This window comes from Chamaea fasciata, unplaced genomic scaffold (genome assembly GCF_029207755.1).
Source record: "Chamaea fasciata isolate MVZ Bird 193981 ecotype frontalis unplaced genomic scaffold, bChaFas1.0.hap1 SCAF_4, whole genome shotgun sequence".
Classification (NCBI taxonomy): Eukaryota; Metazoa; Chordata; class Aves; order Passeriformes; family Sylviidae; genus Chamaea; species Chamaea fasciata.
In genome coordinates this window covers 54,631,856-54,646,866 of record NW_027094089.1, presented here as the reverse complement: position 1 = coordinate 54,646,866, position 15,011 = coordinate 54,631,856, and the positions used below count along the sequence as shown (strand labels likewise).

Genomic DNA, 15,011 nt, shown 5'->3' with positions numbered 1-15,011 from the left:
TTATAAGCAATTATATTGCTTATAATAATAAAATAATATGCCTGCCAACTACAATAACTCTATTAGACTTCCACATGTGCCTCTGTGACATTAAGGAGTTATGCCCCAGAGCAACTGAATTTTCTGTGCATTGAAATTTATTTAAAATCATACACTAGCTCCTCATGAAAGGTGCAATGTAGAGCAGTAATGTTTTCAAATGTAGAGCAGTAAGATGCCAAACCAAAGATTCCAATTATACAGCTATTTGAAACACAGATATTGATTTCAATGGGAGATAAGACTTCATCTAAGTATTCTTCCTGGAGAGAATCACAATCCTGACTGAGGGCCACAGTTTATTGTCCGTGGATATCTGTGATTACCTGTCTGTGAAAACTATGTGGATATCTGCATCACATCTATACACTAGACTCTTTGCAGAGGAGGAAAAACAACAATCACTTTTTAAAATAAAGCTGCATTCCTTTTTGCTTTGAGTATAAAATACGCCTTTCTGGCTTATTTCTCCAGCTGTCTTGCCTTCAGGTCTTGCTCTCCTACATATTTTTAGAACATACTTAAGGGCTTACATCACAAAATGGGGGCAGAAGACCTAATGCTGTCCACTTGCCAGGTTCAGCGGTTACAGGACTCACCTGACATAAATACCTGCCTCTCCACAGAATGTTACTTTGTTATTCTCAACTTTCCATATATATCAAGGCTTAGAGACTGACATGTCTGTCTGCAGCTGCAGAGTGGTGCCTAAGTCAAGAAGTAGAAGGCATTCATACTGTAGCTGTACCTGCTGCAAAGCAGGGCTCGATGAATTAATCTCCCAGACACAGATACACAAAAAAAGAAAAATTCAAATAACAAAAGGAGCTTTACTTTTTATTGAAAATGTAAAAATCATGTGAATCATGTACAGTATTTTCTCATAAGGAAAATCATAGCCGTTTCATAATGTTTCACAAAACTGTAAAACATTTAATTTTTATAAAGACTTTTTCATTAGACAAAGATAAAACTAAAGTAGTATTATAACACTTTTTTCTAAACCATCATCAGAAAACTGAGAATATTTAACAGATTAATTCATACAAGTGGCAGGAGAAAGGACTCTTCCATTTGTAAATCTGCAAAAGGACACACAAAGGTATAGAGGGGCATGGGTTTTTTGTTTCAAAACTTTAAAAATTAAGTGACATGTTAAAACACTACAGACATGGATTCATAGGATGGTACAAGTTCTAGGACTGCATTTCTCTACACTACCTCAAACAGTGCAACAGTGATTCAGTGTAAATCTCTACAGTGTTTCATTGATTTAATACTTGTGTTCAAGTATGTGTCCATGAGAATGATCAAAATCTCTACTTAGCTATTTTAATTTTCTTGTTTACAATATAAGTTACAGTAGAATATCCCCTTCAGTATGTTTCTAAATCAAATGAACTAATTTCACAATACATTCTGTAATAACCTGCTTAATAATGTTAGCTTGCTCACTTTGACATCTGTTGCAAAAAACACAAGATCATTCTGACTCCAACTGCCAAAAATATAATAAAATTAAAAAGGACTTTATTTCCATATACAACAAAACTATTCAGCTAAATTAAAATAAATTCAAGATAACATGACTTTTTTTTTTTTGCAACAGATGACCTTATTGAAAATAAACATTTAAAATACTAGTTACTATTTCTTAAAAATTCTGATAAATGTATCCAAAAGTGTTCATATAAAAATTAATTATGAAAATTTCAGATGATAAAACATGTTGGCTGTCTAACCAAAACCATTAATGATGTCTGGCAGGCAAAAATAAATTAATTTGATTAAATTATATGTCATCTGATAATATTTGGTCTAAAAAGCCTGTGTGGGTGTGTGTGCTTATAAATAATAAGATTGCAAAGAGCTGAGAGCCAGCCAGCCTGACAGAGGTCAACTCTTTTGTTGCATTTTTTGCGCATAGAAGTCCCTGCACGTCTCGCAGCATCGCTGATACCACCTCATGTCTTGACAGAGGTTCTTCTCTCTTATCACTCTGCAGTACACAGGCCACTGGTCTCCTAGGCACTTGAATGTTAAAGCAGCTGTGAAACAACAAAGCAAAATCAAATGTACATTACTGTTGCCTTTACTAGCGAAGCATCACATAGCAGAAGAGACAAGGACATAAGAAGAGTATCTGGGGAAGAGAAAGGGTTATAGATCTAGATATTTAACAAAAGAACTCATCCTCCTGTTGTCAATATATTCAACATCAAAAATTTTTAAGGCCAGCTTTATTTACAAATTGGATTAAGTTGCATTGAACTTAACTAGTTTAATGTCATGCAGCTGTCTTTTCATGAGTGAGTGGAGCTCATCTTTCTGCCTTGTTTCACTTATGAAAACCTCTTAGCTTATCATAGAAGGACCGTGGTACTAGAGTTGGAACTTTTCATGTTTATTTATACATATCAAGTATAACTAAATACTTGCATATGTAGTATGTAGTATGGAATTAAAGTAGGAACCCAGTGAAAAACAGTACGCAAGAACAAGATATTGTCCAAAACCCATCACAAACACTGAAAAAGGAAGTCAATCTCAGATTTGAGTCAACCTCCAATACTAAACAAAAGAAGAGAAATTTGTAAAAGAGCTGGTGGCACAATCCCCATCAGCTTTCACTAGCTTCACCCCCCAAATCAAAAGATCTCTACTGCATGATATGAATGGAACCAGAGGCCAAAATTATCAATATATTGAAGCGAAGCATTGCTCTATGTATTACGGAGATGTTAGGCTTTCTACTGGATTGGATTCTTACTTTATGCTGGATGACATGAATTGTAAATTACTAAGATCAGTCCTACCTAATCCATGCCATGAGGACAACATAGCCTGATCTTTTTTTTTTTTTTTTTGCATTTCACATTAAGCCAAATTTTAATTGACACTGCATTTTTTATATGATTCTTTCTGATTTGCTTGACTCTGTGACACAAAACTGCTTATATAACCTCACCAGAGAAAAATCATCAATGATGGGGAGATGGCATCTTGCTTCTGAGAGACCAGCTGAACAATGAAAAGATAAAGTACAAAGGAGAGGAACCTTCAAACAGTGAAATAGCAAGGAGAGGGCCATAAGCAACAGCAAATTGAAACAATGACTACTGCACAGAAATGTTCAAAGGTTAAAAACCTCAAAGAGAAATACCCTTCACTGTCTTAAAAGAAGTATTGCACACATGTCTGAAATGCCAGTCTTGTTTTCCATGCGTGAGCAATCTATTGGACAGGAAGGTTTATCTTAACAAAGGCTCTGGAAAATCAGGTGGAGAGGGGTTTGCTGTCTTACAGCAAGCCTCTGAATAATCCTGTCATGCTCAAGATACAGATGCATCAACATCAACAATGCACTAGGAAACAAGAACTACCAGAATTAGCAGTTCTGTAGTCATCCAATAACACAATTTCTTCAAGAACAGAAGAGACCTGAGTTCTGCCAGGTACAGCAAATCTCCATTCAAAGTAATTTTCCTTCACACAGCCTAATACATCAGGCACATATGTGGATATCTGAACTGAAAACAAGTGGAAAGAGCTGTTTGTATTTAAAGAACAAATAAGGACCTCCTTGATCTCACAAATATCAAGGAAACACAGTTTGCAGAATTTTTAAACAGAAAAGAAGGTATTTTCTTACTTTGGAAAGGTTTGATAAAATTGACTGGCTGAATATATATAAAAACATACATGTTTATAGTGTCTCTAATATAAATACATTTTTATATGGGATGTTTTGTTTCCTTAATGCCATACAGTCTCATGATACAGTCCTTCCTTGGACAACAAAACCCTTCACCATTCTTAGTTACAGTCTCTGATGTACATATTCAACACCTGAAGTAGGAAGATCAGTCTGCACACTCCTGAGTCCTAGACGTTTGTTTCTAAACATCATTTCTGTAGGGAAAGAAAGAACTGAAGAGAGATTTGTGATTTGTGACTGCTTACCTAACCTGGGTGATGTTATTGTGTTAACATTAATTTTCTCATTGCAGGGATGCAGATGACAGGGTCTGTAGGCTGCAGGCTTTTCAGAAGAAAAGCATTCATTGCCATGCTTTCCCGTGATCTTGTGCATGCACTGGATCACTCGAGACTGCATTCCTTTGCCACAGGTGACGGAGCACTGGAACTCACAGAAGACACATTCATTAGAAAGGTATTTTTGCCAGCAACTGTGAATGTGAAATGCCAGCCCACATGAAGTCAGTGGCTGCTTCGTCAGATGTTAGCATTCCAAGATTTCTGAATTCTATTCCATTAGCTAAATGAAAATCAATTTAAAAAGTAAAAATTAATTAGCAGTACTAATTGAAGGACTCACTCCAGCATCCTATTGCAGTCCAAGTCCATTTTGTAGAGCTTGGGATGAAACTCAAATACAGCAGTGTGCCTGAAGGAAGCAAAGCATCAACATCTCCTGTATCAATAAACTAATTTACTCTTATTAGAGGTTAAAGTGATGGAAAAAACATTCACAGATAATAGTAGAGAGAAGAATTTTTAATAAAGCTATTAATTAACCACAGCAAAAGTGCTCTCTCTGCTGAGCAGGGTGTATGCCTCCTGTCCTTGCATCACAACTTCATGTTTTCACATGTGTCGCACAAATAAAACACACAGTGTAAGACATGATGCCTGGCCTTTAAACTTGCCGTCTTGTTGTTGCAGAGAGTAAGGTAAGAAAATAAAACAAGGGAGCATTGTAACAATGGTAACATTCTACTTCTATCACAGTAATATATTAGAGTGAAAACTTGGACAGTGGGGTACAGATGCTTACAAAACTTATTTGAAACAAAACAAAACAAAAGACAAAACAAAAACATGCTTTTGCCTTTTCTGATTTTTTGTGAACAAAATTTCATAGGACATTGATTACTTTTCTGTCCATTTGACACATATGCTATTGCTTTAACTACAAATCTATTTAAAATTACATAGTGGAATTTTCTCCTATCCTCTAATGAGACTCAAGTACCCAGAAATTTCACCCAGAACATTACAGAAATGTTCTATAGAAAACATCTTCAAATACTAATTAATTTCTCGAAATGACTAATGTAAGAGCTCAGGCTGCAGATTTTGCCACATAATCCTGAAAATGTTTTTCTAAATAGTTTTTATTACATTTTAAATGTTCTGAATATATTTCCTTGGAAGACTTCACGAAGCATCTGAAAAAAATCTGAAATGAAAAAGACAAGGAGAAGGTGCTATAGCAAAAAATGTTTCCCAGTCATCCTGTCTCGAGATGGAAATAGAGAAGTATAGTTTTCTGCAAAGGATGAATAAACTTTGACTATAGGAAACACTAAACAAGTTTTTACCCTTTGGTTTGGTTATCTATGTGCATTTGAGTGACATTTTAAACTCCTACTTGGAAGGAAAATTACACGTGCTAAATGGGAAATAGGGTGCTTGCGCCCCAATAAGTGCAGTAAGAGAAGACAGACTCTTATATTTTGGATTCGTAAGACTCCAAGAGAGGTACAAGAGACTAGGATATACACTTGGATGTTTTCACAAGAGACTGAACTTGTAACCACATGAAATCAAACACTGGAATTTTACAAAAACAGCAAGTGGACTTGATTTTGCTCCTGTTCTCACTGAATCAATATAGGATTGTGTCTTGCTGAGTTAATCAGATACAGCCTCCATGAACCAAGGCATGTAAAGATATTAAATTACAAATACATAGTTGTCTATTTGGTATCTACCACAGCTTAACACATGAACAAATTTACAAGAGGGAAATCAGTTAGTACTAAAGCATTTTCAAAAGTATGCTATATTTCATAAAGTATGCTATCAACTTTAAATCTAGTATACTGCTGTAAAATTGCATGAGAAAAGCCTCTGAACAGAACTTATTTTCTTGAATTCTCTGCCTTTTCTCTGTGCAGCTAAAAATAATCTGAGCTCCTGTAACAGCCAACATTATGCACATGGTCAACATGTAAAATCGCATATATACCTATATGAATTTTATCCCCAATAGGACATGGAACACAGATTTGGATTTTGCCAAAATTCTGACCACTCCTTAAATTCCTCTCATCGTAGTTTCAGAGGAATTTATTTTTTGAATATTTTAATGAAACTAAGATTGAGACAACAGAACTGCAGAATCAAAAAAGGTGAAAAAAAAAGATAAAACTAAAACTACAACACAAAGAGAAAATGAATTTGAGCGTAAAGGGAAAATAAAGGCAATATGATGAAGCTAATACCTTGAAGATGTCAAATAAGAAAAGATAATCTTTAAATGTTATCACGGTGATCTTAATTTAGAGTAATACTGCATGTAGTATTACATTTTTTCCCTTCAAAGATTTGCATGTTTAACAACCAAAGTTAGAGTATGTGTGAGTGTGTGGTATTCCTTTTGTCAGCTACAGAGAAGGAGGACATGGGCAGGTGGACCTGGTACACAATATCTCCAAAAATAATTTATCTCCACTTAGGTTATTCTAGAGTGAGTAGGTGCAATCCAGACATCTGGAATACTGGAGGGGAGAATAGGATTTGAAAAACACTAGTATTTTTTGTAAACAAAATGGGCTCCAGTGGTTTATCTGCCAACTGATAGTAGCAAACCACGTAGCCAGGTGCCTTTGTGGAGAGCACTGTGGCAGCAGTCACATCTTCTCTACATCAAATGAGCTGTGGCCTGAACATTTGTTGTGACTGCGACTGGCACAACAGACAGATCTCTCAGCTAATCATTGTTTAGGTGTTGAATTTCTACGCTGAATCTGGCAAAATTTTATCAATAAAATCTTAATTAGTGAATTAAGATCCTTTAAATAACTGTGCCTCCACTGGCCTTGGTGAGATATTTCAGAGTGTTATGAAGCATTACAATGTAGTTTTTCATCTCAAGATACAGAGATCTTGCAAACAATTAATTTTAGTCTTCCTTGACCTACTTATTAATATCACAACTGACATCAAAGGATGATTAAATGAAATGTCTGAGTTCATATAGGAAATACGCAGCAAAGCAGGAAATAAAGAAATTTGTGCTCTACGGTCCTTTATTTTCACAGAAATGTACTAAATTTTAACAGCGCATTTATTCTTTTTTTAAAAAAACGGGAACTTTCTAAGTCATGTAAGATGTTTGGGGAACGTTGAGAAGAAGCAGGGCTACCTCAGTGATTAGTAATCCAAAACTTTTAAACCCATCCTAGTCAGTATGCAAGTAAAGCAAGATTTTTCCAGATGCCTAGGGTTTTAAAATCAGTGAGGGATTTGACAGGCATGCTGTGCTCCCCTAAGTTTATACAGCAGCAGCAGCAGCAGCGGTGGTGTCTGACTTCAAAATTCAGAATTCTACTGACTGGAACCCAGAAAAAAAACCTCTTACCATAAAATCTCATATGAGTTATTAGCAATATTAGCTCAATTTCAAAGTAATATGAAATAGTGTGAAATAGGGAAAGCATCAGGCATTTAGCAGTGCACTTGCCAGCTACACAGACAAGCAGTGAGGTTTCTATGTCCGTGAAGTGGTCTTAAACATGAGTTTGTTTTGCAAACACATCAGCCAACTGTTGCTATAACTGAGAGCAGACACTGAATAAAAGTAATTTGTATTTTTCTTCTTTATCCTGAAAGATTTTGCAGACTTGTTCCGTCTTTGCTAGGAAACACCTCAACTTCTGCAGATCAGCTAGATGCACCTTCAGAGGAACAGATCTGACCCTCATTTTGACACTCATTTTACTGTATATGCATGTGTACATTCAAGCTGAAGCAGGCTCTTCCAAAACTGCCTGCCAAACTTGCCTCTCCTCTGGATTTCTCTCCTTGCAAATATTCAGTCTCAGGTAAATACCTTTTACTGGATGTGCAACTGTCACATTTTAGGTGGGCTCATGGTAAGTAGTTGAAACTGTATAGGTTCTGCATATTTCTGACTTTCAATGTTTAAAAGTCTAACAAAGCTTTCAATTTCAAAGAAATAAAAATATTTTCACTTTTACACACAAATCAGTGAAATTAATCAGAAATAAATTTATCTGTCAAAACTGCTTGGTGTTTTTTGTGTTTATATATATATAAGATTTACAGAAAAAGCCCACTCTCAACCAATATGTAGCATTTGCATTAATTCAGCAGGTTTCAGGTTAAATCCACAGCTTTTATTATTAATGAAAGAACAATACATTTCTATAGTTCTTCACACCCACTCTATCTCCCACATGTCAGTCTTGCACATGCAATACTTTATTTCTGTGGGGGTCAATTGCATTTTATTCCTCACTGTTCAAATGACCTACACTTTAAGGCCATGTAGCTGATTAGCAAAAATTCCTGTAGGACAACTGTATTTGTAGGTTTAGACTAAATTTCTAGTACACAGCCAGAGGGGGTTTTTTATGTGGCTGTTAATCTGTGCATCTTGGACACGGTCCTAAAGGTACTGTAAAACCATTCAAGTGGCAAGACATGTAAAACTTTCCTGTTTAAAAATTACAAAAAAACTCCTGTGTAAAGATAGTTAACCGCTTTTTAATTTTTTTTTCCTTATGAAAAAAAAGCTTACCATCCTGTTTGAATTTTGTCCTACTTTTGAACTTCTTTTAGACACAATTTCAAGGACAGAAAGCTAGGCATAAAATATAACAATCCTTACACTTGGCATGCACACCCACTACCCAAGATTCCTTCTTTCTGTTCCCTGCCAAAGATATATATTCTGGAGAGAATACATATTCCCAAGGCCAGCAGCTGAGGAAGTTGCTGTAATGTGTTAGCTGCTTCCAGCTGGCCTTCATGAGAAGTAGGAATTCCTAAATTAAGGGAAAAATTGTCACTGGCAGACAGTAACGGTCAAAATGCATCTTTCTGCCAAGACAACAGGCAATCACTGAAGAGGCTGATACAATCCACAATGAAAAAGCCAATCTGTGACAGTATTAACAAAATTGACTTGGACAATTTATTTTCGAGAATAAGTGGACTGCTCAATAAAAGGTTTTACAAGTCTAAGTAGCATTCAAAGCAGAGGCTGACGTGCTCCTCAGGAAACTCAGTGATGAGTTTTACTGGAAATTATTAGCAGAGCATTCCTAATCATTTATGTATAGGTTCATCAGTTCCAGCTTTTAAGCAGTTTCAACCTTTTCATGGAGTGAGGGTGAAACAAGAATAGCAAGCAATCACACTTTAGCAGCAGGATTCATACTTGCTAACATGCTTGCAAAATCTTTTTCTGTTTTGTCTTCTTATGAAGCTTGCATTTGAAGGCAGGTAGTAGATAATATGGTGCATGCTTTTCAGCAAAGGCTTTTTACTGAGTTTGGCAATATCCTTAAACATTACCTAAATCAAGCAATTTGCAGCTTATTTAAGTCCTTTTTTGTTTGTTTTTTGGTTTTTTTGTTTGTTTGTTTGTTTATTTGTTTGTTTGTTTTGTTATAAAGGCATTTCTGAGTGGTGTAGCAAAAAGAGGGTCTGATGGATACAAGCATAAGATGGAGTCTGAGTTCTCACATGCATCATTTCCAGGAAGGTCTTTCTGCCTCTCTCATTTCTGACACACCCAACACCTCATTATGCCAAATTTAAAATTCAGAACTTGTGCTAAGTTTAGCTAAAAAAAATATCTGCTGTTGGTCTCTTCTGAGTTTAGCAGGTTTGAGTTATGCCTATTTATTTTATTTTAAATTCTTCTTTTTTTTTCTGCCCCCCACCCCTCCATTTTTTCTTTCTAGCTCTTCTTTCTAGGGTAAAAGAGATAAGATTCAAAGAGAGGTAAGATTTTAATTTAAGACAGATAGAGTCCCAGTTCCCTTGATAAACGTGAGATAGGAAACCCTCATCACCTCATCTCAAAAATTTGAACCTTTTTTTTCTCTTTTTTTATCTTCTTTCTTTTTTTTTTTTTCTAAATCCTTTTTAAGGCCCCATGCAGAACAATTTGGTTGTTTGGCAGAGAAGGCAAAACTGCCTTTGATATCAAGACAAGAAGCAACTGGAAGTTTATGAGCTGATTACAAAAGAAAATCTGTTTTTTCTAGGTCAGTATATATGCATCTCTTCATTGCCAATCTACTCTGAATCAATAGTGGTGTTGATAGGCTTGAATCTGAATGGGCTCTCTGGACTCAGCTTGGAAATGGAAAATTTTTTGTCTCCATGTGAAACCCATGTTCCATTGCCCAATTTCTTTCTTGGATGAATTACTGAAACACAATCATCCACTTCACAGTTTAAAAACCAGGATTATTCCAATGACACTAGTTTGTTCTGCTAGAGACAAGCTGAAGTCCAAATCCATAAAAAACCTGAGAGTCTATAACAGCCTGCCATTTCCCCGATATCATGGAACGTATCAGCGTCTTTCTCTCATCATTAATGACCTATATCAAAGCATGGACAAATCCCATAATACCATAACATATTTAGAAAGCCAATTTCCTCTATGTGCTCCAGATGTACATACACACAATTTTAAATTTTGTATTTATACTTTCTATAGATCTATATTTAATACAAAAACACATTCAAGTTTTAAGGCAATTTAAGTATACCTCCACCTGAAATAGTTATTTATTCTTATTTAGGACTTTAGACACACAGCTAAATAGTATTTGACATCATAACACTGGTGGATTTTACAAATTTTAGCTGGTTTTGTGCACCTCTGTCTGGGCACTGCTGCAGGGATCCCGTCAGTGAAGAAATGGAAATAAATTTTAGCCGTGGATTTTTGGTTGTCCCAGATGCCTGCCTGTGCTGACTCACACATGGATATATTATTGCCAGTGCTTAACAATGAACAAGACATTATTACATTTTAAACTTTCATATCTGAGATGTCATTGGATGGTATTTTGGCAGGAGATGACCATCCATTCGTTATAACTATCACACATCCAAACAAGAATCTGGAACACAGTTAGATTTCATGACATAATTACCTTTATCTTTTTGATTAAATTAGTTGATTATGCTACTCTGGACTGATGAAAATGAATTCTTAAAATTAATATGAAATATAAGCCTTTGAGTGTATAATTATATTAGCATACATGACAATGTTAGCCTGATGCTCAGTAGAAAACTTTGCACAGAAAAGCATAGCTCAGCAGCACAAACATTTAAAGTAATTAAAGGATTATGGTATTTCCAATGAAAAGACAAGTCACAGAACCCACCAAAGACAAAAAGAAGGGAAAATGAAACCTCCAAGAAAATCCTTCCACTTTAAAATTTTCTATTTTATCTATTTACTTTTCAGAAATCAAAGAAACATTTGTCACAAAGCCATTCTGTACAGCACAGAATTATGCACTGACCTTTAAATATCATCACACTATGTAGCACTTTCAAGTTTTTCCAGTAGGTTGAATAAATGCAAGAGTTCTTTTCTGATAATGACTTTACTTCCAGTCACTCTATCTACCAAAATTTAAATAATGAAGATATGAAATAGCAGGTGACCCACCTAAATGGTTATAAAAGATATTAAAACCCCAAAACATAAAAAAATAGGAGTTTACAAGGAAACTGATCTCATAGGACTTTTATTTAGCCGAAATACAAGAATAAAAGAATCAGTAAAGCTGGAAAAGACCTGTAAGATTACTGAGGCAAACCATTAATTCAGCACTGCCAATTACTAAACAAACTCAGCAGTCCATTACTAAACCATGTCCCTAAGTAATGCAACTACATGCATGTCTTTAAATACCTCTAGGGACAGGAACTCCACTATTTGCCTGGGCAGTCTGTTCTAATGTTGATAGTCCTTTTGCTGAGGAACTTCTCCGTAATATTCCATCTGAGCCTCTGCTGGCTCAACTTGAGGCTATTTCCTCTCATTCCCTCACTTGTTACCTGGGACAGGAGACCGACTCCCACCTCACTACAAACTCCTTTGAGGGAGCTGTAGAGCGAGAAGGTCTACCTTGTGCCTCCTTTTCTCCAGGCCAAACAGCCCCAGCTCCCTCAGCCACCCTTCACAAGATTTGTGCTCCAGACCCTTCACATCTGTTGCCCTTCTCTGGACAACACTTCAATATCTTTCTTACACTGAGGGGTTCAAAACTAAACTTGGCCTCACCAGTGCCAAGTACAGGGGGACTTGCTCTGGTCTGGCTGGACACATTATTGCTGCCACAGACCAGGATGCCATTGGCCTACCTGGCCACCTGGGCATACTCCTAGCTCATGTTCAGTCACTATTGATCAGCAACCCCAGGTACTTTCTAACGGGCAGCTTTCCAAACACTCTGCCCCCAGCCTGTAGCACTGCCTGGGGTTGTCATGATCCAAGTACAAGATCCACCACTTGGCCTCATGGAACATCTTACCACTGGCCTCAGCCCACAAATTCAGCATGTCCTGATCTCTCTGCACAGCTTTTCTACCTTCAGCAAGTCAACATTCCCATGCAAACCACTGACAGCACCAACTGGTGCTGTCTGTGAAATTACTGAGGGTGCACTTGATCCCCCCATCCACATCACCAATAAAGACATCAAATAGGACTGGCCCTACACTAAGCCCAAGGGAACACCTCTCAGTGGCCAATTGCCAGATGGATATAACTCCATTCACCACTCCTCTCTGGGTCCAGCCATACAGATAGTTCTTAACTCAGCAAAGACAGCATCTGTCCAAGCCATGGGCTGCCAGCTTTTCCGGGAGCATGCTGTGGGAGACAGTGTCAAAGGCCTTACTAAGGCCCAGGTAAACAACATCCACAGCCTTTTCTTCATTCACTAGGTGGATAAACTTGTCTTTACAAAGAGAGTTAGTTAAGAACTGCTTTTAATAAGCCCACATGCTGACTCACGCAGGTTCAGGACATGCCATATGATGTCACTAAGGATGATCAGTTCCTGACCTTTCCCAGCACTGAGGTCAAGCTGACAGGCCTGTAATTCCCTGGAACCTCCTTCCAGCTTCCTCAGTATCCTCATGTGGCTCCCATCCAGCCTCACAGAGTTGTCTAAGTGATGGAGCAGATCACTGACTATTTTTCCTTTCCATTATGAGGGTTTGGTTCTATTTCCCGTCCTGTCTTTCAGCTAAGGCGGCTGGGCACCTGCAGATCAACTGGTGTTAATATTAAAAACTGAGGTAAAGAATGTAAAAAGCACCTCAGCCTTTTCTTCATCCTTTGTCACTATGTTTCCTTATTCATCCAATAAAGGATAGAGATTCTCCTTAGCCCTCCTTTTTTGTTGGACATATATTTATAGACACATTTTTTGTTGTCTTTTATGGCAATAGGAAGATTAAATTCTAGCTGGGCTTTGACCCTTCTAATTTTCTTCCCGCATAACCTCACAACATCCTCGTAGTGCTCCTCCTGAGTTGCCTGCCCCTTCTTCCAAAGGTCATAATCTCTTTTTTCCAAGTCGCAGCCAAAGCTCTCCATTCAAACAAGACAGATCATCTTTCAGCACAAGGGGACAGACAACTCTTGCACCTTTAAGATTTCTTTCTTGAAGAATGTCTAGCCTTCCTGGACCCCTTTGCCATTCAGGATTGCCTCTCTAGGGACTCAGCAAATCTTCTAAACAGGCTAAAGTCTGCCCAGGAGAAGTGGGCACAGAAGGTGGCAGTTCTGTTGCCCTCTCTCCTTACTGCTTTGGCAATTGAAAATTCTTATGATTTCATGGTTACTGTGCTCAATACAGCCTCTGAAACAATTAATTCAAAACAAATTTTCAAGATTCAGTTATTACTTATATTTTTAAAATTATTTTCATCTTGTCCCTAGTCATAAACTATCAGAAAACAGCAAAAAAGTGACAACCCCACAGATTAAAACAAAATAATGAAAATGAAACCATAAATGTTTTTGAGACAAAATAAAATTTCATAGAAGATCAAGTTTATCACAAGCATGAATACCTGAGGCAGTATTTTCTTTACTGCATGGAATACAGGATAATAGAAACATGAAAGAAAAAAACTTCCAACAAAAATCAGCTAGATCCTACAAGAAAAATGAATTACATAATTTTTAACAGAACCCAAGTCAATCAGCTATAAGAGTTATGCATTGGCAGATGTCAGTCAGAGATACTGATGAAAAATTTGGAAAGAGAGAGATGACCGTAGAGATGGAGACACACCAGGCAAAAGAATGCCTAATGCACCAAGTCTCAGCACCAGACCATTTACCTACCTGCTGAGAATACACATCAGCCTTCCAGAAGATCCACTGTTCAAAGATCCCAGCACCCTCAACAAAAACAGGTAGGCATTTCTGGGACAGCACATAGCAGATACAAGACATTGTTTCTCTTCAGGAATTCCCAAGAATGGCTTCCTTTACTTGTTATCTATGCTATATGCATATACGTGGATAAGTAAATCCCCTGCAGCAGTAACGCATGGCCTAGCTCTGTAGAACTCACAAGCAGAAAAGCTTGGAAATTTGTATCTGCTTGGGAATAGACTGCACTTGAATGGCTTGGAAGACATTAGCAGTGGCAAAGGAGGTGATGGAAAGCTCACAATGCTACTCTCTGTAACGTCTGCATTTGTAGCTGCATGACATAGCTTTTCTCCTTTATCTGGGCTTCTGAGGGATCACTGCACCCAGTCAATCATACTTCTCAATTTCAAAGAGTGCCAACAGCTACAAGCCCCATTGCTTTCAGTCCGTAGGTAGAACCAGAGAATATTTGGTGGGAAGGAGCACGCAGAAAATTTATGCTGCTGCCCAAAGGTTCAAAGTCAATGACTGCATACTAACAGCAACAATATTTAGCCCTGCAATATGGCTGGGCATAAGTAAAAGAAAACAAAACTTACTTATAATGTTAGCAATTACCTATTTTAGCAGCATTTTTATAATTTTACTTCTATTACCAAGGTGTAAAAAACCCTAGTTTGTTCAAGTATACTTCATATCTCCTTTTCTTTTGGAATTTCCTAGGCTTCCTCTAACTCTTCAGGTTTATGAAGGTGACTCAGAA

The 15,011-nt window shown here is 37.1% G+C and overlaps 1 protein-coding gene across 1 annotated transcript in view; it reads right to left on the bottom strand.

The window, feature by feature from the left end:
* Window positions 1-916: 916 nt before the first annotated feature.
* The window catches only part of ADAMTS19 (ADAM metallopeptidase with thrombospondin type 1 motif 19), a 130,909-nt gene continuing 116,814 nt past the window's right edge, over window positions 917-15,011 (bottom strand). The window contains exons 22-23 of the mRNA XM_066182515.1: window positions 4,003-4,180; window positions 917-2,087 (exon numbers count right to left, since the gene is read on the bottom strand). Coding sequence (XP_066038612.1) covers window positions 1,936-2,087; window positions 4,003-4,180 — 330 coding nt within the window. The 3' untranslated portion in view covers window positions 917-1,935. The remainder of the gene's footprint in view (window positions 2,088-4,002; window positions 4,181-15,011) is intronic.